This window comes from Heptranchias perlo, chromosome 38, assembly GCF_035084215.1.
Source record: "Heptranchias perlo isolate sHepPer1 chromosome 38, sHepPer1.hap1, whole genome shotgun sequence".
Classification (NCBI taxonomy): Eukaryota; Metazoa; Chordata; class Chondrichthyes; order Hexanchiformes; family Hexanchidae; genus Heptranchias; species Heptranchias perlo.
Window position 1 is genome coordinate 4,079,784 of NC_090362.1, and position 23,098 is coordinate 4,102,881.

General features: G+C 45.8%; 1 protein-coding gene across 3 annotated transcripts in view; it reads left to right on the forward strand.

Annotated features, from left to right (window-relative positions):
• The window catches only part of tln2b (talin 2b), a 320,826-nt gene extending 298,602 nt beyond the window's left edge, over positions 1-22,224 (forward strand). For all 3 annotated transcript variants that reach the window (XM_067973305.1, XM_067973306.1, XM_067973307.1), the window contains exons 50-58: positions 1,844-2,029; positions 2,124-2,231; positions 2,553-2,658; positions 13,170-13,294; positions 13,991-14,116; positions 14,227-14,289; positions 15,690-15,872; positions 16,773-16,898; positions 20,466-22,224. In XM_067973305.1, coding sequence (XP_067829406.1) covers positions 1,844-2,029; positions 2,124-2,231; positions 2,553-2,658; positions 13,170-13,294; positions 13,991-14,116; positions 14,227-14,289; positions 15,690-15,872; positions 16,773-16,898; positions 20,466-20,594 — 1,152 coding nt within the window. In that variant the 3' untranslated portion in view covers positions 20,595-22,224. The remainder of the gene's footprint in view (positions 1-1,843; positions 2,030-2,123; positions 2,232-2,552; positions 2,659-13,169; positions 13,295-13,990; positions 14,117-14,226; positions 14,290-15,689; positions 15,873-16,772; positions 16,899-20,465) is intronic.
• The last annotated feature ends 874 nt before the right edge of the window (positions 22,225-23,098 follow it).

The following is a 23,098-nucleotide window of genomic DNA, read 5'->3' on the forward strand; positions in this document are numbered from 1 at the left end:
AGTAACACAACCATTACACTACTGCTGTTAGTCCAGTAACACAACCATTACACTACTGATGTTAGTCCAGTAACACAACCATTACACTACTGATGTTAGTCCAGTAACACAGCCATTACACTACTGCTGTTAGTCCAGTAACACAACCATTACACTACTGCTGTTAGTCCAGTAACACAACCATTACACTACTGCTGTTAGTCCAGTAACACAACCATTACACTACTGCTGTTAGTCCAGTAACACAACCATTACACTACTGATGTTAGTCCAGTAACACAGCCATTACACTACTGTTATTAGTCCAGTAACACAACCCTTACACTACTGATGTTAGTCCAGTAACACAGCCATTACACTACTGTTATTAGTCCAGTAACACAACCCTTACACTACTGCTGTTAGTCCAGTAACACAGCCATTACACTACTGTTATTAGTCCAGTAACACAGCCATTACACTACTACTATTAGTCTAGTAACACAACCATTATACTACTGATGTTAGTCCAGTAACACAGCCATTACACTACTGCTGTTCGTCCAGTAACACAACCATTACACTACTACTATTAGTCCAGTAACACAGCCATTACACGACTACTATTAGTCCAGTAACACAGCCATTACACTACTGCTGTTAGTCCAGTAACACAACCATTCCACGACTGCTGTTAGTCCAGTAACACAACCATTACACTACTGCTGTTAGTCCAGTAACACAACCATTACACTACTGCTGTTAGTCCAGTAACACAACCATTACACTACTGCTGTTAGTCCAGTAACACAACCATTACACTACTGATGTTAGTCCAGTAACACAACCATTACACTACTGATGTTAGTCCAGTAACACAACCATTACACTACTGATGTTAGTCCAGTAACACAGCCATTACACTACTGCTGTTAGTCCAGTAACACAACCATTACACTACTGCTGTTAGTCCAGTAACACAACCATTACACTACTGCTGTTAGTCCAGTAACACAACCATTACACTACTGCTGTTAGTCCAGTAACACAACCATTACACTACTGATGTTAGTCCACTAACACAGCCATTACACTACTGTTATTAGTCCAGTAACACAACCCTTACACTACTGATGTTAGTCCAGTAACACAGCCATTACACTACTGTTATTAGTCCAGTAACACAGCCATTACACTACTACTATTAGTCTAGTAACACAACCATTATACCACTGATGTTAGTCCAGTAACACAGCCATTACACTACTGCTGTTCGTCCAGTAACACAACCATTACACTACTACTATTAGTCCAGTAACACAACCATTACACTACTGCTGTTAGTCCAGTAACACAACCATTACACTACTGTTGTTAGTCCAGTAACACAACCATTACACTACTGCTGTTAGTCCAGTAACACAACCATTACACTACTGCTGTTAGTCCAGTAACACAACCATTACACTACTGATGTTAGTCCAGTAACACAACCATTACACTACTGCTGTTAGTCCAGTAACACAACCATTACACTACTGCTGTTAGTCCAGTAACACAACCATTACACTACTGATGTTAGTCCAGTAACACAACCATTACACTACTGCTGTTAGTCCAGTAACACAGCCATTACACTACTGCTGTTAGTCCAGTAACACAACCATTACACTACTGCTGTTAGTCCAGTAACACAACCATTACACTACTGCTGTTAGTCCAGTAACACAACCATTACACTACTGCTGTTAGTCCAGTAACACAACCATTACACTACTGCTGTTAGTCCAGTAACACAGCCGCTACACTGCCGTACCCTATGGTGATCTGCGTCCCTAATGCTTGCTTCTGAAACCAATTACAGGTTTTCCAATCAAAGGAGATGCCAGAAAAGACCTACTCCCCGGAAGAATTCATCCGCATGACAAAGGGCATCACAACAGCAACTGCCAAGGCCGTGGCCGCGGGTAACTCCTGTCGCCAGGACGACGTGATAGCGACGGCCAATCTCAGCCGCAAAGCGATGGTGGACATGCTGACCGCTTGCAAGGTACGTGCCGACTTCCCTTCAGTCACCTAGCTGCGATTGAAGCCTTGCGTTGGGGGCGTTCGACACTGAAACTTGAATGTCTTTCTCCGGGCAGCAAGCAGCGTACCATTCAGAAGTGAGTGAAGAAGTGAGAAGCCGGGCTCTGCACTATGCGACTGAATGCACCGTCGGCTACATGGAGCTACTGGAGCACGTCCTTGTGGTGAGTGGCTCTTCACATAAACCGCACGGCGTTTGGCTTTTGTGGAACTAAGCTACACGAGCATAGCAGGTGAGACGGAAATAGTAAGAAAAGACCTCAGTTTTCCAAGAATTCCTCTGTTGCTTCCAGAGCATTTGGCGTTTGCCTGGTAATTCTTAATCCACGGTGAGCTTGATGGATATTGATGATTTTGAGAAGCGTCCGGGAAACTTGTGGAGAATGAGCGTCTTCTCTTGATCTTACTTGCGTCGGTGTTTGTTTTTTTTTGAACCCGTTGGACAACTTTGGAATGTCAGGTTGCTGCTCTTTGTTTTCGGACAGATTGTTCAGAAGCCCACGGCCGACCAGAAGCAGCAGTTGTCTGGATACTCGAAGTGTGTCGCTGCAGCTGTTACTGAACTGATCCAGTCAGCGGAAGCCATGAAAGGTCAGCATCAAGACCAGGCCGTCGGGAGAGCAAATTCACGGCCCCCTCACGGTCTCTTCAGTTTTAAAGGAAATTATCCGAAATCGCCCCCACGCTTCCAGATTTCTTCTTGAATTTTTTTTTTAGATCTTAAATTTTCAGTTCCTCTTGCAAAGGGATATGTGACACAGATTTCAGAAATAGATAGCTCTAAAAACATTAAAAATTGGGCAAGATCTCCGTGTCCCCAGGATTTCAGGGTTTCCCCACTCCCCCCTCCACTATCACACTCCCCCGCTCCCTCCCCACCTCCCCATGAAGGTGTCCTTTTTTTTTACATATTTCCATTATAAATTTCTGTGTCCACATTTAGAGTGGAAACTGCCCATGTAAACGTGTCACGCTGTGATTACATCCTCCTGCCAGTGGCGGTGCTGTAGTGCTTCAGCTTTGCATCACCCAACTCCTCAGCCTATGGTGCAGCTTCAGGGTCACTTTTACTGAGACCAGCTTATTTCCAGATGTTTTAAAGCTGAATTCAAATTCTCAAATTGCCCTGATTGTATTTTGAATTCTCTGGATTATTCTCTGGATTATTAGTCCAGTAACACAACCATTACACTACTGCTGTTAGTCCAGTAACACAACCATTACACTACTGCTGTTAGTCCAGTAACACAACCATTACACTACTGCTATTTGATATATTGCTAATTGAACTCATAATCACATAGAACTAGAGACTTTTACAGTGCAGGAGAAGGCCATTTGGCCCATCATATCTGTGCCAGCTCTCTATTAGAGCTCTGCCAATCAGTCCCATTACCCTGCCCTTTCCTCTTTCGGCCCATCATGCGTGCCCCGGCTCTCTAAAAGAGCTATCCCCTTAGTCTGTTTCCCCTTAGGTCCTTTTCCCATACCCTTTTTAATTTTTTCTTTTTCAAGTATTTGTCCGAGTCCCATACTCTGGATTCTTCTTCCACCATTGTGTCTATTCGGGCGTTCCAAGTCCTAACAACCCTCCTACATATATAAAAAAAAATTCCCAACATCTCCCTTTGTTGTTTCTGATGATCTTAAATTGAAGCCCTCTAGTTACTAAATCACCAACCAGTAGAAATAGCTTTTCCTGATTTACCTCATCGAAACCCCTCATCATTTTGAACACCTCTTTCAGTTTGCCTCGTAACCTCCTTGCTTCTAATGAAAGCAGCCCCAGTTTCTCTAATCTCTCCTCATAACTGGAGCTTCTCAATCGCTGGTGTCATTTTAATGGACCTCTTCTTACCCCTCTCTATGGCATCCTTCCTAAAGTAAGGAGCCCTAAACTGGACACAATATTCTAACTACAGCCTAAACTATGATTTGTCTAAGTTTACTTCTGTACTCTATACCCCAACTTATAAAACCTAGGATCCCATAGGTTAGTTATACAGATTTTCCAACTTGTCCTCCCACTTCTAAAGATTGAAAATCTTCCATTGTGTTGCACGCAGGGAGTCAAGTGTAGTCTTCAGGTGAACTGAGGTTAGAGGATGAGGGATAAATGGACCAGGGCTCCCAGATATAATTCAATCTCCATTTTGAAGTCATAGGGGTCGATATTAACCCCCCTACGGGAGAGGGTCAGGGGCCTGGTGGGGGGAGGCCGTTAAAATTTAAAATTGCAAAACGTGACCCCGGCCCGCTGCGTACTCGCCTGCCGCCATTTTTACGGCGGTGAGTTATGAGCCGTGTCTGTGTCCCGCTCTCGAGAGGCGGGACACTTCATTATAATATTTAAATCAGGCTCCCTCAGTGCCGTTGGGAGCCTGATTTAAATTTAACACTGGCTGGCCAGGTTTCCCAGGGCTCGGGAAACCCAACAGCGAAAGGGAGGCGAGAGCTGCCAACTCCAGAATGTGAGCGCTTTCTTCAACATTGTTTGTGGGCTCCTCACTGCTGCGATCGGCTGTCCCGATTGCCGGGCTCCAAACCCCACCAAGCCCCAATCTTCCTCGATTTTCCATTAGGGACGGTCCCCGCTGCGGCCTTCTGCCGCTGGCTTTGCCACGGGCCAGCCTGTCAATCTGTCTGGCTGCTGGGCAGGAAACTGAATTTGAAAAAAAAATAATAATGAGTTCCTGCCGTTAAATTGGCAGGATCGCCACGTCCTCTGGATTTCTGGGATCCTCCCCCCCTCCCCTCCGCTCCCTCCTCACCCCACCATAAATATCAGGGCCGTACATTCTGTTCTTTTTGTACGTCTCCATCGTAAATATCTGTGTCCGCATTTATAATGGAAACTGCCCATGTAAACGTGTCACGCTGTAATTACACCCTCCTGCCAGTGGTGGCGCTGTAATGCTTCAGCTTTGCACCTCCCAACCCCTCAGCCTATGGTGCAGAGAAACTTCTCTGCTCCAACTAGTGTCCTCACTGGGGTTGGGAGGAGGGGCGGGGGATAGGGAGAGAGTAATTACAGAGTGGCAAGTTTGCATTAGACACCTTCCATTACAAACACGGACACAGGAATTTGTAACGGAAAAAGTTGAGAGGAAGTGGGTGTCAAAGTAAGGTTTTCAGTCTGTTATAGATGTTAATATATGAAGCCTCAAGTCTCTGCTTCTCTACTCCCATTAAAGTTTTGCCACTTAGTGTTTACTCTCCTGCCCACATCTTTCTCCCTGTTCACTTACCTTTTGTTCTCCTGTTTGGTCCTCAACTTGTTCTTTGGGTAACTTGCAGTGTGAACGATATTTCCTTAAATTACTCCCATTTTCCCTCTACACGCTTACCTTTAAATAGCTCTTCCCATTTTTTTTTTTCCTTCTATTCCCTCAAAGTTTGCTCTGATTAACTCCAAATTCTCAATAGTGTTTATTATCTTTCCTTTCCCATTTCGACCTTACAATTCACAACTTTATAATCACAAGACCCAAATGCTCCCTTGCTTCAACTCGGCTTATTATGTTGGGCGAAAATCCAATTTTGCCTCCCCTTCTCTCAACCCCCCTCCTCGCTCTGGGTTCCCTCTTCAACAACAATAACTTGCAATTATATAGCACCTTTAACGTAGTAAATCGTCCCAAGGCACTTCACAGGAGTGATTATCAAACAAAATTTGACACCGAGCCACACAAGAAGATATTAGGACAAGTGACCGAAAGCTTGGTCAAAGTGGGATAGGTTTTAAGGAGCGTCTTAAAGGAGGAGAGAGAGGTAGAGGGGTTTAGGGAGGAAATTCCAGAGCTTAGGGCCTAGGCAGCTGAAGGCACGGCCGCCAATGGTGGACCGATGCTAGAGATCAGAATTGAAGTAGGGAAGAGATCTCGGAGGGTTGTAGAGCTGGAGGAGGTTACAGAGCTAGGGAGGGGCGAGGTCATGGAGAGATTTGAAAACAAGGATGAGAATTTTAAAATCAAGGCGTTGCTGGACCGGGAGTCAATAGGTTAACAAGCACAGGGGTGAACGGGACTTGGCGCGAGTTAGGATACGGGCAGCAGAGTTTTGGGTGAGCTGGAGGTAACAGATGTTACGGAGGTGGAAGTAGGTGGTCTTGGTGATGGAGCGGATATGTGGTCGGAAGCTCATCTCAGGATCAAATAGGACGCCAAGCTTGCGACCGGTCTGGTTCCGCTACAGACAGTGGTCAGGGAGAGGGATGGAGTTTGTGGCGGGGACCAAAGATGATTCGGTCTTCCCAATATTTAGTTGGTGAAAATTTCTGCTCATCCAATACTGAATGTCGGACAAGCAGCGTAACAAATCAGACGGCGGAGGGGTCAAGAGAAGCGGTGATGAGGTAGAGCTGGGTTACAGCGATAGCATTCAAAATTTGGTGCCAAAATGTGAGTCTACATCTGAGTTATGTGTTATTCTATGAGGGCTAATCCCACAGGCCTGGGGAGAGCATGGATCAGAGAATCATCTCCAGCCCACACTCCCTTCAAGTGCGGTTTCTCCAATGGGGGTCTTCGGGCAGATGGGATTACCAAATTAGCCCTTTTGGTTTTTTATGAAGTGAAAGCTGATTCCAGGTGAGCTACAGACATTCAGGCCAACTTCAAAACAATCACTCTGGACTTATTGTTCAAAGATAATATAAGAAATTATAGAAGTCTATAAAATAATGAGGGGCATAGATAAGGTAGATAGTCAAAATCTTTTCCCAAAGGTAGGGGAGTCTATAACGAGGGGGCATAGATTTAAGGTGAGAGGGGAGAGGGGCAATTTTTTCACTCAAAGGGTGGTGAGTGTCTGGAACGAGCTGCCAGAGGCAGTAGTAGAGGCGGGTACAATTTTGTCTTTTAAAAAGTATTTGGACAGTTACATGGGTAAGATGGGTATAGAGGGATATGGGCCAAGTGCAGGCAATTGGGACTAGCTTAGTGGTATAAACTGGGCGACATGGACATGTTGGGCCGAAGGGCCTGTTTCCATGTTGTAAACTTCTGTGGTTCTATAATAACTTATATAAATAACACTGAAGGTCAGTCTGAGCATCAAGTCTAAGGTAACTGGTCCCCCTTTCTTAACATGACTGACATTATCATAAGACAGGTAGGGAAGTAGGATCTCACTGTCACTTACTCCAGGGACTTGAGCACATAATCTCTGCTGATGCTCCAGTGCAGTACTGGGAGAGTGCTGCACAGTCTGAGGTGCCATCTATCGGATGGTTAAACCGAGGCCCCGTCTACCAGGTCCAATGGCACTCTTCGAAGAGCAGGGGTGTTCTCCCCAGTGCCCTGACCAATATTAATCCTTCAAGCAACATCACTGAAACAGTTTATCTGATCATTTATCTCATTCCTGTTTGTGGGATCTTGCTGTGTGTAAATTGACTGCCGCGTTTCCTACATTTCAACAGTGACTACACTTCAAAATATTTCATTGGCTGTGGTTGGGGCGTTTTGAGGCCATGAAAGGCGCTATATAAATGCACGTACTTCCTTTGAATCATAGAACCAAAGAATGATACATCACAGAAGGAGGCCATTCGGCCCGTCGTGCCTGTGCCAGCTCATTGGAAGAGCTATCCAATTACCCCCACACCCCTTCTCTTTCCCCATAGCCCTGCAAAATTTTATCCTTCCAAATATTTATCCAATTCCCTTTTGAAAGTTATTATTGAATCTGCTTCCACCACCCTTTCAGGCAGCGCATTCCAGATCATAACTTATTACGTAAAGATGTTTTTCCTCATGTCGTCTCTTGACCATTATCTTAAATCTGTGTCCTCTGGTTACCGACACCATCTGCCACTGGAAACAGTGTCTCCTTATTTACTCTATCAAAACCTTGATTGGCACCCCATCCACCACCCTAAACATTCACTCCCTTCACCACCGGCGCACTGTGGCTGCAGTGTGCACCATCCACAGGATGCACTGCAGCAACTCGCCAAGGCTTCTTCGACAACACCTCCCAAACCCGTGACCTCTACCACCTAGAAGGACAAGGGCAGCAGGCACACTGGAACAACACCACCTGCACGTTCCCCTCCAAGTCACACACCATCCCGACTTGGAAATATATCGCCGTTCCTTCATCGTCGCTGGATCAAAATCCTGGAACTCCCTTCCTAACAGCACTGTGGGAGAACCTTCACCACACGGACTGCAGCGGTTCAAGAAGGCGGCTCACGGCCACCTTCTCAAGGGCAATTAGGGATGGGCAATAAATGCCGGCCTTGCCAGCGACGCCCACATCCCATGAACGAATAATAAAAAAAAATCTTCATGATTTTGAACGCCTCTATCAAATCTCCCCTTAACCTTCTCTGCTCTGAGGAGAACAACCCCAGCTTCTCCAGTCTCTCCACATAACTGAAGTCCCTCATCCCAGGTATCATTCTAGTAAATCTCTTCCGTACCCTCACTAAGGCCTTGACATCCTTCCTAATGTGTGGTGTCCAGAATTAGTTAGGACCTAACTAGTGTTTTATAAAGGTTTAGTATAACTTCCTTGCTTTTGTACTCCATGCCTCTATTAATAAAGGCCAGGATCCCAAGAACAGGTGTGAGGCACTGTTGAGGAACAAAGAAAAAGTTGACCCTTCACCTCCTCCCCCTGCCCCCACCAGCCCTGTGGGGATTAGCAATCCATCTAAAGTATGCAGTGGGTAACCTCGCTGCATTGAAGGAATGTGCAAGACCAATACTGAAGATAAGTCAGTCATCTGTTATGACCAGACACCACAAGCTCTCACTATCAGCCTCACACCTCGAGGAGCTTCAGCAGCCCGGCTGTACGTTGTCTGTCTTCCGTTCAGATCGCCTCGTACAGAGTTCTCCCAGCTCAGATTCTACCCACTCCGTTCCAAATTGGAGACCACTCCTGTCACTTCCTGCCGCGCTGAACTCAGGCCTTTCTAATCATTGTGCTTTTAGCCTAACGCCCTCTGTTCCTGCACACGGCCCACTCAATCCTGCCGTCTCATCTGGTATTTATGATGTACAAACAATACTGATGAGGAAGAAAGAACTTGCATTTTTTTTATTCATTCATGGGATGTGGGCGTCACTGGCGAGGCCGGCATTTATTGCCCATCCCTAATTGCCCTTGAGAAGGTGGTGGCGAGCCGCCTTCTTGAACCGCTGCAGTCCGTGTGTATTTATATTGCCCCTTCCATGTACTCAGGACATCCCAAAGCACTTTACAGCCAATGAAGTACTTTTGAAGTATAATCACTGTTGTAATGCAGGAATCGTGGCAGCCAATTTGTGCACAGCAAGATCCCACAAACAGCAATGATATAAATAACTGGTCATTCTGTTTTTGGTGGTGTTGGTTGCAGGATAAAGATTGGCCAGGCCACAAGGAGAAAACTCCCCTGCTCGTCTTCGAATAGTGGCGGTGGGGTCTTTTATATCCACCTGAGAAACCGAGGCTCCGCCTGCCCTAACGCCTCATCTAAAAGACGGCACCTCCGACAATGCAGCACTCCCTCGGTACTGCACTGGGAGTTCAGCCTGGGATTTTGTGCTCAAGTCTCTGAAGTGGGAGTTGAACCCACGACCTTCTGACTCAGAGGCGCAAGTGGTACTCAGTGAATTAAGCGCTGGCAGTGTCTGATTCCGGAAACCCTTTTCAAAATTAATGCTTCGGGTTTGCCTACTCTCTCTGAAGTTGTACCGACCCACAACACCTACCGTGTGTGGGAAGCTCTCCATTGCACAGCATTCCACTCGAAGATTTTACACTGGAAAGTTCACGTTGCTGTTGCCAGAGAAGAATTATTGGCTGCCTTCAAACATTGTTTTCTGTCCAACAGGCTAATGCGAAATGAACTCTCGGTGTAAATAATCCTGTGGCTTCCTTCATTTCATTCATGTGTAGTTTCAATCCATTTCAACGGGATCCCACCACACACAGGAAAACAGAGACTGTAATTAATTGCAGGCTTTGGGCCATGTTTTTCCAATTCCAGTAAATCGGAGGTTAGTTTTTGGGCAGTTTCCTTTATCTGCTGCACTGCACTGTAGGCCAGTGTGAGATATAACTCATTCCCAGTCTAGGAGTGATGTGAAAATCCTTTCCCGGAAGTTCTAGGAACAAAACAATCTCTCTGACTGGTCCACAAATCCCTCTCAAATTGTTGTCAGGAAAAGTTAGGTAATATTTTCCCCCAGTGTTTTGGAAGTCCCTGAACCATCGCGATTGCAAGCAATCCTTGTCTCTGTTTATCCTCCATACAAGCAGTATCCTAATCCCACATGCTCGATCTGTTCCCATATCCCTTTATCCCCCTTCAACTACATACCTAACCTTAAATGTTGTCACGGTCCCTGCTTCAATCACTGACCCTCTGCTAGTGAACTCCATGGTCTCTCAATCCACTGTGTAAACATGTCTCTCCTGCTCTCTGTCCTAAATCTCTTGCATTTAATCTTATATCTAAATCCCCTTGTTATAGACCTTAAAACAGTTTGTTTCTACCTATTCTGTCCCATCCGTTCATAATTTTAAACATCTATCAAATCACCCCTTAATCTCCCCGCCACCGTTCTAATGAAAACAGCCCCAATTTTTCAAGTTATCATATTTGTATTTCCTGAGACCAAACTTGCCTTGTGAATCTGCATTGTCCCCTCCCTAAACTCTCAGTATCCATCCTATAATGTGGAGCCCATTAGTGGACACAGTACTGTGGTCTTACTGAGGTTTATATAGATTTCCATTACAGCTTGTCTTTTACATTCTAAAGCTCTTGCCATGAATCCATTAGCTTTCTTTATGGTCTCATCCTCTTGAGGTGCTGCTTTTAACCCCCAAATCCCTCTGCTCTTCCCCCATCATCCAGCCTTCCCCCATTCAAAGTATAATTATTACTTTTTATTCGCAAAATGTGCCACCTCACGCTGACTGAACATCCATGTGTCTCGAACGTGTTAAAGCCCGAATGAGAGATTTTCTGGAGAAACGTCTTTGTTTCGAAAATAACTTTATATTTCTCAGCCACTCGTGGTAGGGTCCAATGTTTTACATTAAAACTGCACAGTGCAATGCAATAAGGAAACCTAACTGTAGCAAGGGAGCATGTGAGACATTGTACAGATACAATCTGTGCAAATATACAGTGATACAAAACTCATCATCGCACAGACAAAGAGCTTTGTTTTTTAACTTAAAAACCATCTTAAATTTTTTGCTGCCATATTGCCTGTAAGACCCAATTTCGGCTCACTTTTACCTCTTTGCTATTCCCCCACTGTGAAGGCACATTCCCATTCTACATTTGGTCATAGAAAGGGGGTCTTCACAGCTGTGCCCTGACTGTCGTGTATGCTCAGATTCCAGTCGGAGTCACTTGAACAGTGATCAAGAGCAGGAGCCCAGACTCTGATATGTGTTCACTCTCCACCCTAGAGACACTGAGGCCAACTTTTGTATGTCCCACCACCCCATCCTAGCTGAGGTCACCTAACTCAGCACAGACGAGGGAGCAAAGCTGGGTCCTTTCGGCTATTAATGAGCATAGGAACAGGAGGAGGCCATTCAGCCCCTCGAGCCTGTTCTGCCATTCAGTTCGATCATGGCTGACCTGTACCTCAACTCCATTTACCCACCTGTGTTCCATATCCCTCGAAACCCTTACCCAACAAAAATATATCAATCTCAGTCTTAAAAATTTCAAATGACCTCCAGATTTCCACTACCCTTTGTATCAAAAAATGCTTTTCCGATTTCACTCCCGAATGGCTTGGCTCTAATTTTAAGATTATACCCACTGTTCTGGATTCCCCCACCAGAGGAAATACTTTTTCTGCGTTGAATCCTTTAATCATTTTAAACACCTCGATTTGATCCCTTTTCGCCTCAGTATCATTCTGGTGAATCTGCGCTGCATCCCCTCCAAGGCCAATATATCCTTCCTGAGGTGCGGTGCCCAGAACTGAACGCAGTGTCTCCAGATGGGGTCTGACCAAGACTTTGCAAAACTGAAGCATAACGTCCTCCCCTTTGTAGTCCAGCTCCCTGAGATAAAGGCCAACATTCCATTCGCCTTTTTGGTTACTCTTTGTACCTGTTCAGTGATACTGAAGTTTAATGATACAACCAGCTCGCCATTGATTTAGTATCAGGATGTTACCGATTCATTTTCTAGGATTATTGAAGTTGTGGTCACTGATTATTGAGAGATGGTGATGCAAAGTTTGAAAGTGAATAGCATCTTGCTAAAAGCTGCATATCATAGATTCCTAAAATCATAGACTCTTACAGCACAGAGTTGGGCCATTCAGCCCATCGTGCCTGTGCCAGCTCTTAGAAAAAGCTATCCAATTAATCCCACTCCCCTGCTCTTTCCCCACTGCCTTGCAATTTTATTCCCTTCAAGTATTTATCCAATTCCCTTTTGAAAGTTATTATTGAATCTGCTTCCACCGCCCTTTCAGGCAGCGCATTCCAGATCATCACAACTCACTGCGTAAAAAAAAATTCTTCTCATATCGTCTCTGGCTCTTTTGCCAATTACCTTAAATCTGTGTCCTCTGGTTACCGACCCTTCTGCCACTGGAAACAGTTTCTCCTTATTTACTCTATCAAATCCATTCATGATTTTGAACATCTCTATTAAATCTCCCCTTAACCTTCTCTGCTCTAAGGAGAACAACCCCAGCTTCTCCAGTCTCTCCACATAACTGAAGTCCCTCATCCCTGGTACCATTCTAGTAAATCTCTTCTGCACCCTCTCTAAGGCCTTGACATCCTTCCTAAAGTGTGGTGCCCAGAATTGAACACAATACTCCAGCTGAGGCCTAATCAGTATTTTATAAAGGTTTAGCATAACTTCCTTGCTTTTGTACACTATGCCTCTATTAATAAAGCCCATTTATCAGTGACCCCATTCCCATATCGATTCTGCAGCATGGTCATGAGTAATTCTCTGATACTCCCCAATCCGATGTGAAAAGCACCATTGGGTGAAGTAGGAGACTTGTCCCTCCCGTAGACGCCGTCGTCTCCCCTTTGCCCGTAGCAGTTTAATTATCGAACTCGAAAATCCGCACGCAGCGAGATTACAGGGAATGTTTTGACTTCCTCAGGCACGGAATGGGTGGACCCCGAAGATCCGACTGTCATTGCAGAGGCGGAGCTGCTGGGAGCCGCGGCCTCCATCGAGGCCGCCGCCAAGAAACTGGAGCAGCTCAAGCCGAGGGCCAAACCCAGGGTGAGTGAGAGCGAGCGGCCCAAAGCCCAACCCTTGACCCTCTCCAGTGCCGCACGCGCTCGGCCCTTGTCGTTGAACGCGATTCGTCTAAAATGCGTCCAACCTGCATGTAGTTTAGTATGACTCTCGAGACCGTCGATTCTACCAGTTGCCATAGTGATCTCAGCTCGTAGCGGCCAGTGCTGTCTTGTTAGTGGTTGGGGTGCAAACACTCTGTCTCTTTGAAGCTGAATCAAACCTGGATGTCTCCTGCAAGACGCTGTGTGATATGTTTGATATATTAGGTTGTTACTAAAGTCAACTATATATCAAACATATTGCTATAGTGTCCTGCCCTGTCTCCTGGGTACAAAATTTGTCACGGGCAAAATGAACAGCAATGAATTGGAGGCAAAATATGTCGGATAAAACGTACTTGATTCTTGAACTGACGAAAAATAAAGTAATTGGTGTCTGATTCGTGTGTAGGATGCCCGGGGAAAAACTCCACGCACTGTATACTCCAAAGGTTCAGTTTATTTGTACAGTGTTGTAAAAAGGTGAAATAACAGTGTCTTAGGGACTCGTTTCTCTGAACTTAGAATGCTCCTGAACCTCAAAAACAAATCGGGGTTTGAAGATAGTTTTGCGATATTTTCTAGACGACAAGTTGCATGGTGGCAGTTTCCTGTAACGCTGTGTTTACTCTCCCCGTAGCAAGCAGATGAGACCCTGGACTTTGAGGAGCAGATTCTGGAAGCTGCTAAATCGATTGCAGCCGCCACCAGTGCCCTGGTGAAGTCTGCTTCGGCCGCTCAGCGAGAGCTCGTTGCCCAAGGAAAGGTGAGCAGTAAAGGTTTTACTGGTCGGTAATGAATTTCTGTTTCGTGCATCTCTTGACTTTTGCTGCTGTCCCGACCTACAGTTTTAATGGGTGTTTTATCTCCCTGCAGGTCGGCGCGATCCTCGCTAACGCTGTGGATGATGGACAGTGGTCTCAAGGTCTTATATCTGCAGTAGGTGTCCTTTTCACAAGATTATGGGTTGGGTGTGACTCATGCACACTTGGGGTAGATTTTAAATTGGTCGCCCCCTGTGTTAAACTGCCGCCTGTTATAGAAATGGCCCGACTTCGTATTTCCACTGATTTCGAGCCCTCGAGCGTTGAGAGCAGGTTCCGTGACTCAGCTCACACTGCGTTACTCTGCCGTTGACGTTCAGAGTCCAGAGTGACCGTTGCCCAAATAGAAGCTGAAACAAACCCCTCGCTGCAGTGAAGTGCATGTTCCCAAGCTCCAATATAGAGCCGGCTGCGGGCTCCGTGACCTGCTTTCAAAATAGTGTCCGAATTTTAGGAGAAACAAGAGATGATAAAATACACTGGTCGTGGTTCGGTAATTTTTGTGAGGGATGGGGGGAAGTCTTCTGTGAAATAAGTACTTAATGTTTCATTCTGCAACATAAAGCAAGTGGTTAGTCTCAACTCATTTAAATACAGGTTGTAAATATCTGTACTGAGATTAATTCTGTTCTCTTACTCTGTGGATAACACATACCATGATTGTAACGCTGAACATTTAGAAATAGCACCTTTCATGACCTCAGGACGTCCCAAACGCTTTACAGCCACTGAAGTACTTTTGAAGTCTAGTCACTGTTGTAATGTAGGAAAAGTGGCTGCCAATTTGTGCACAGCAAGATCCCACAAACAGCAGTATGATAACGACCAGATCATCTGTTTTTTTAATGATGTTGGTTGAGGGATAAATATTGGCCCCAGGACACCAGGGGAAGAACTCCCCTGCTCTTCTTTGAAATAGTGCCATGGGGTCTTTTACATCCACCTGAGAGGGCAGACGGGGCCTCGGTTTAACCTCTCATCCGAAAAAAGGCACCTCTGAGAGTGCAACACTCCCTCAGTACTGCACTGGGAGTGTCAGCCTAGATTGTGTGCTCGAGTCTCTGGAATGGGACGTGAACCCATGACCTTCTAACTCAGAGACGAGAGTGTTACCCACTTTGCCAAGGCTGATTCAGTAGTGTGTTTAATACTCTGTGAGCTTGCAGGGGAATCTGTAGTATTAGTCCAGCTTGGTAAATTACAGAGCGAGTGATCCAATAGTAATTTGAAGACTGTTGCGCGTTTCTAGTTAAAATAACACCTGTTTCCCTCCAAGTTCGGCAAACACTCATTGAAAAGGTGATGGAAAACGTTAAAGAAGCAAGTGATATTGGAGCATGGTCTTATATTGATCCGTGCTTAAATGTATTAACTGGATTCTGTGCTCATTGTAAATGTGATGCTGAGGTAAACCCTGTGTGGGATGTCGCTGCCCTTTGGTGAGAGGCTGTGGCTGTAATCTGATATTTGGCACTCTGGATCCCGAGCCTCTCACACCTCGCTCTCTTGTTCCAGGCCCGGATGGTGGCAGCTGCGACGAGCAACCTGTGCGAGGCGGCGAACGCCTCTGTCCAAGGGCACGCCAGCGAAGAGAAGCTCATTTCTTCGGCCAAGCAAGTGGCAGCTTCCACGGCGCAGCTCCTGGTGGCCTGTAAAGTGAAAGCAGACACTGACTCCGAGGCTATGCGGAGACTCCAGGTAAACCGCACTCCCGCACCTCTGGTGGCTGCATTGAACTGGGCTTTGGATTGGTGACTAATTTCACCCACAGTGCTGCTCGAAACTCTCCGAATGATGCTTCACTGTGAAAGGATATAAGACAGAAAATCCTGTAATCCAGATAAGTGCTCGACACCCCTTGTGTGTGTGTGTGTGTGGGGGTGCGCGCACGCATGTGTGTTTGTGGGGGTGTGCATGGGCGCGCGCATATGTCCAGGGCGGGGGGTGTGTGTTGGGGGAATGTTGCGGTCTGTGCACACATCTGCTTGCCGTATTTTGGAGGGGACGGCATTCGATCCGTTATAAGCACCAACCCTGTGCCCGTTTCCAGGGGCACATCTCCTGTACTGGAATGGGTGGAACGGGCAGCTGCTTCTGAGCCTTTGCCCCTCTATCTCTTGGCCAACTATCAGGAGATGCCTTTGTTAATTGTGTTTAGGAGTAAATTTCCCATGTTTAATGCTGTAATCTTTGTTCATTTAACTGATCGGGCACCTTTCCAGCAGGAGAGCAGGAGTCCAGCCTTTACCCCAGGCTGAGTCACTGGTGAGGGAGCGTGGGTACAGGTCACTGACCATTGACACATGCACCATTCCTGCCACCCAGTGCCAGCGTGATGCCCTTCACAGGTCGAACTGAGTCACTGAATTGACTGTACGTTGTTGCTGAATTCACGTCGATCGGCCTTCCAACACCTCCCAGGATCATAGAAATTTACGGTGCAGAAGGAGGCCGTTCAGCCCATCGTGGCTGTGCTGGCCGAGAAAGAGCCATCCAGCCTAATCCCACTTTCCAGCTCTTAGTCCGTAGCCTTGTAGGTTAGGACCAAGAGGTAGGCTATCCTCCCAGAAGGAGTAACAATCTTCTGTTTGTTTCCAGACTGCAGGGAATGCCGTGAAACGGGCATCGGACAATCTGGTCAGAGCAGCTCAAAAGGCAGCGTTCGACAAGCCCGACGAGGAGAACATTGTCGTCAAAACGCGATTCGTGGGAGGAATTGCTCAGGTTAGTACTGGGTGTTGTAACACCCAGATAGCTGGTCAGTGGACGGCTTCCTAAGCAGCGCCTGTCCTGGTTGATTTGCCCGTAGCACTTGTACAACCGGCAATCAGTCCGAGGAGTAGCAAGCAAGTGTTGTGTTCACCCAGCGCTCGCTGACCTACAATGGCTCCTGATCCAGCAACCTCGCAGTTTCATAATCCTCATCCTTGTTTTCAAACCCCTCCATGGCCCTCGCCCCTCCCTATCTCTGTCACCTCCTCCAGCCCTACAACCCTCCCAGATCTCTGCGCTCCTCCAATTCTGGCCTCTTGTGCATCCCTGATTTTAATCGCTCCACCATTGGCGGCCGTGCCTTCAGCTGCCTAGGCCCTAAGCTCTGGGATTCCCTCCCTAAACCTCTCCGCCTCTCTCTCCTGCTTTAAGATGCTCCTTAAAACCTACCTCTTTGACCAAGCTTTTGGTCACCTGCCCTAATATCTCCTTATGTGGCTCGGTGTCAAATTTTGTTTGATAATCGCTTCTGTGAAGCACCTTGGGACGTTTTACTGTGTTAAAGGCACTATATAAATGCAAGTTGCTGTTATCCAAGTTCTTAACGCTGATGTGTGTTTGATCCCATTCTTAAAACTAGTTTTAAATAAACCTCTTCAGGGATTAATACAGCACATTGGACCCTAAGTACGTCAGGTTAGATTCAGTTTATTGGATTGTACTATACAAGTTCTGCAAACGCTCCCTGTTCCCGTTACATTGTGTAGCTACCTTTGCTGTGCTGCTCTAGGGTTACAGCTCCAACACTGAGTGAATTGTTCCCGGTGTTATTTCGTTGCCTTGAGTTAAAGTTGGCCTGCAGGATCTGAAGCCGGGTTTTTACTTTGAATCCCGTCCAGGAATTTCATTTGATTCTAATGCAAGGGAGCATCCGGAATTCCCAGCCCTGTGGCCTGAAAGTCCTGGTGAAAAATATTTTTCCGGGCAAAATGATGATGGGGGGGAGGAGGGGAGATGGTGGATTCCGTGCCGATTCGTGCCAGGATTGTTCCAGGAATCAGGGCAGCTTCACAATCTGGTCTCCGGTAAACCCAAACAAGTGCTGCTTTGCTCCATGATTCCAAACAGTTTCAACAAATTTAGCATTTTAATGTGTGCATAGATATTTAAAGTAATATTTTATGAAATAAGTTGCGAGTGACTCACCTCCTGACTCCCCAAAGCCTTTCCATCATCTACAAGGCACAAGTCAGGAGTGTGATGGAATACTCTCCACTTGCCTGGATGAGTGCAGCTCCAACAACACTCAAGAAGCTCGACACCATCCAAGATAAAGCAGCCCGCTTGATTGGCACCCCATCCACCACCCTAAACATTCACTCCCTTCACCACCGGCGCACTGTGGCTGCAGTGTGTACCATCCACAGGATGCACTGCAGCAACTCGCCAAGGCTTCTTCGACAGCACCTCCCAAACCCCGACCTCTACCACTTAGAAGGACAAGGGCAGCAGACACATGGGAACAACACCACCTGCACGTTCCCCTCCAAGTCACACACCATCCCGACTTGGAAATATATCGCCGTTCCTTCATCGTCGCTGGGTCAAAATCCTGGAACTCCCTTCCTAACAGCACTGTGGGAGAACCGTCACCACACGGACTGCAACAGTTCAAGAAGGCGGCTCACCACCACCTTCTCAAGGGCAATTAGGGATGGGCAATAAATGCCAGCCTCGCCAGCGATGCCCACATCCCATGAACGAATAAAAAAAAATACAGCAGAGAAGGAGGCCATTCAGCCCATCGTGCCTGTGCCTGCTCTTTGAAAGAGCTGCCCAATTAGTCCCTTTCCCCGCAGCCCTCCAATTTTTTCCCCTTCAAGTATTTATCCAATTCCCTTAAAGACATTTCTTCCAGTCGTTTTTTGGGGGCAGAGGAATGGGTATTGCGAGGAGAGCTTTTGTGTTCTTCATTACAAGTGATATTAGTGCTGAGAGATGGGGTATTTCTCATGCTCTGGACTTCACACATTGGGGGGTCTACAGATGGTCCAGTGCAAATTGAATTCTGATAAATGACTTGGCAACAGATAAACTTCCTTGTAAACTTTCCAAAACAAAGTAGTCCAAAGACAATCTGTCTTCATTCTATCCATGCACAGGTCTGCTCTGGCTGCTGCCTGACTGTACTCTGCTCTGGGTGCCGACTGTGTTGATTTTGATATAGAAAATTCGAGTTAGCTACATGTTTCATACTAATAAATGCCTCTTGATTATTTCCACGGTGTCTATTTCCACTTAACAGCATCAACTGTTCCAACAACGATGCAGTATAACACCAAAATGATACCGGGGCTTAAAGGGTTAAATTACGAGGCCAGGTTGCAGAAACTTGTCTTGTATTCGCTTGAGTTTAGACAGTTCAGGGTAATCTAATCGAGGAGTTAAAATGATAAAAGGATTTGAAAGATTAGATACAAAGAAACTATTTCCTCTGGTGGGACAATCCAGAGCAAGGACATAATTTTAAAATTGGAGCCAAGCCATTCAAGAATGAAACCAGGAAGCACTTTTTCACCCAGAGGGTAGTGGAAATCTAGAACTGTCTTCCCCCCCCCCCGACAAAAGGCTATGGATGCTGGGGGTCATTTGACATTTTCAAGACTGAGATCGACATATTTTTGTTTGGTAAGAATATCAAGGGATGTGGAGTAACGGCAGGTAAATGGAGATAAGATACAGATCAGCCACAATCGAATTAAATGGCGGAACAGGCTCGAGGGGCTGAATGGTCTCCGTCTGATCCTATGTTCCTGTCAGATGCAGCAATGTGTCTAAACTTCCAACTTTGAAGAGCATCCGCGACTGCACCAGCCATCCTCTGGCCTTTCTCGGTAATACGACCAACTTCCGTCAAAATATGAGCAGTTCTGTGCAGTGACCGTCAGCTCACAGGGACCTAGATTGTGTCGGCCTCAAACACAGGGCTGTTAGAGCAACCAGAGAGAGAGAGAGAGAGAGAGACGAAGGGGGAAGGTTAAGATTACATCGGATGTAAAATGGTTTTGATACTCCAGGAAATTGGTCAGCTTGCCGTTGTCAATGTGCTCGCTGACCTACATCGGCTCCCGGTCCAGCAACGCCTCGATTATGATTGTCATCCTTGTTTTCAAATCCCTACATGGCCTCGCCCCTCCCTATCTCTGGAACCTCCTCCAGCCCTGCAACCCTCTGCGTTCCTCCAATTCTGGCCTCTTGCGCATCCATCGCTCCACCATTGACGGCCGTGCCTTCAGCTGCCTAGGCCCTAAGCTCTGGAATTCCCTCCCTAAACCTCTCCGTCTGTCTCCTCCTTTAAGATGCCCCTTAAAACCTACCTCTTTGACCAAGCTTTTGGTCACCTGTCCTAATATCTCCTTACGTGGCTCAGTTTCAAATCTAGTTTGATAATCGTTCCTGTGAAGCTCCTCCTTCCCTACATTAAAGGCGCTATATAAATGCAAGTTGTTGTTGCTTGCAAAGTTTTTCTTTTGTAGTGGAGGTCAATTGATGCAAATGACACATTTGGCTTTTGTGCAGATCATCGCAGCCCAGGAGGAAATGCTGAGGAAGGAGAAGGAATTGGAAGAAGCCCGCAAGAAACTCGCACAGATCCGCCAGCAACAGTACAAGTTTCTGCCGTCAGAACTGCGAGAAGATGAAAGCTAGGTCTCGGACTTTTATAACCAAATGGATTCTGCACCAAACGTATCTCGATACTTTCAGAATTTGAGCCACTTCCGATTGGAGACCTGATCATTTTGTACGTCAAAGGAGGTGGAACATTGCATCAACTTGGATTTATCCAATTATAGATCGTAGTCCAGAATATGTTAGTTTAGTATTGGCTTCCTGTACTCCCAAGGCTTGCATGCACTAAATACATATCAGGGAAGTTTACAGACAAAGTGTAATAGGGCCAGACCACAAAGACATTCTGTGCAGCAGAAAGAAGTTCGTGTGCAGAAATTGTTTGGGAGGGTCTGACTGAGGCTGTCCTGCTAGATTGATGTAGGAAGACAGAAAATATCCTGTGGGTGCCCCAAGAATGAATCGAAAGGGGAGACTGTTGGTGAGCAGAGGGTTGGTTTCTTTTTTGAAGTAACACAGGTTACATCAGTGTTGTCTTTGTGAAGAGTTTGTCCCTGCTTAGTGTCCGCTCGTCCTGTTGCCGAGTACAGGATGAGAGTGTCGCTCGGGAATGAGTTTGCTTCCCCTAGGAAGGAATGCAACCTTTCTAAAAACACCCTGGGACATTTACCTGTGCTTTTATTTTTGGTGTGGTTTGTTCAAAAGTGATTTGTGCTTTTGTTTTTATATCCTTCACTCACTATTACAGTCTTTTTTTTGCAGAGGTTTGAATTGGGGAAAAAAATTTTTAAAAATACCAAAAGCCATGTTGAGTTTACAAACCTGATCACTTAGTAAAACTAACAGGACCCCCAGTACAAACATGCACCAAAAGGCACAGTGAGTGAAGGGTGCGAGGGAATTTCAGATGGTACAACTTGCCTTTAGTTTCTTAGTTCTTGTACTGTAGCCCCAGTGTTTCTCTTAACACGTCCATCTGTTTCCCGTTCTGTTGCCATTTTGGCTGCAGAATTGCTTTTTAATTTGCCTGCAGTACCCTGCCTTTGTTGGTAGCATTTAAATCACTAAACGTCCCCCTGCTGAATGCCTGCCCTGACGTATCTGTTTAAGTAGTATTCCGAAAGTCTTAACCCCCCTCGGGACTTCCTCATTTAAACCGCTCAGTGTTTCCCCTAAGTTACCTTGTATGGTCTTGTCTTTTCTTTTGTAACTTGTGTGTGTCTGCTGCAAATAGATTACTCCCCCTTTTTTTTTTGTAATGCATTCCACAGCCCTGCGTCAAGATGCATTGTAACTCTCAGTGAGACAGACTTGCATATCCCAGCCAGGATCTGTCATCTCAGTAAGCTGTTAGTCTGTAGTGAGTATTATTGAAAGAACCGCTGAGAACTTTGAATTTTTTTTTTGTGTTTTAAAAATAAAATTTAATGTACTGAAATTATTTGAGTAGAATAATCTACTATTGGCCTTTGGTTTGAATCGTTTTTAAGATGGTATGTTTAACAAGACATGCACGTTCAAAAATAGATTGTTCGTTTTAGCGAGCTCCTGTCAGATTGCCTGACTTACTATGACCCAAAGTTTAAATGAAGCATCACGTATAACTCTGCCATGACAGAATGTATTACTGTATGTAACATAAAGTGCTAATTTATCGGCCACAAAAACTATTTTTTGTATTCACAGAAATAAAAGGTTTCAAAGGAAATTGAGTGTCTGGAGGGATTTTTCGACAGCTTCATGTGAATGGGACTTTTCTCCCGAGTTAGTTCCCGCAATGGATTCTGATTTCAGGCCGCCCAGTTCCACTTTGTACACCTTTTCTCCAGGGTCTGGATATCTCCACCAGCTGGCCTCGCGTGGAATTGCTCGTGGGCGATCTGAGGCATGGAGTCAGGTTCCCAACTCTGTGTGGATGTATTCCTGGAGGTTTCAAACACCCTTTATCCTCATCGCCAATATTTTTAAAACTGATAACTAACTACAAACGAAAGTATTCAAAGAGAATGAAAATGAAAAAAATATCCATGCTTATTTTCAATGCCCCTATGGTTTTTCTCGTGGGTACGATCGCAGTGTCCGGGAGAATCATCTTTAATTTAGAAAGTTCAGAGGGGAAGTGAAAAAGGAAATAAGAGGGGCAAAGAGAGAGTATGAGAATAGACTGACGGCCAACATAAAAGGAATTCCAAAAGTCTTCTACAGGCATACTACGGGTAGTAAGAGGAGGGGTGGGGCCGATTAATGACCATAAAGGAGATCTACTCATTGAGGCAGAGGGCATGGCCAAGGTACTAAATGAGTACTTTGCATCTGTCTTTACCAAGGAAGAAAATGCTGTCAGAGTCTCGGTAAAGGAAGATATAGTTGAGATACTGGATGGGCTAAAAATTGATAGAGGAGGCACTAGAAAGGCTGGTTAAAGTACATAAGTCAAGGATGGGATGCATCCTAGGTTGCTGCGGGAAGTAAGGGTGGAAATTGCGGAGGTGCTGGCCATAATCTTCCAAACATCCTTAGATATGGAGGTGGTGCCAGAGGACTGGAGAATTGCAAATGTTACACCCTTGTTCAAAAAAGGG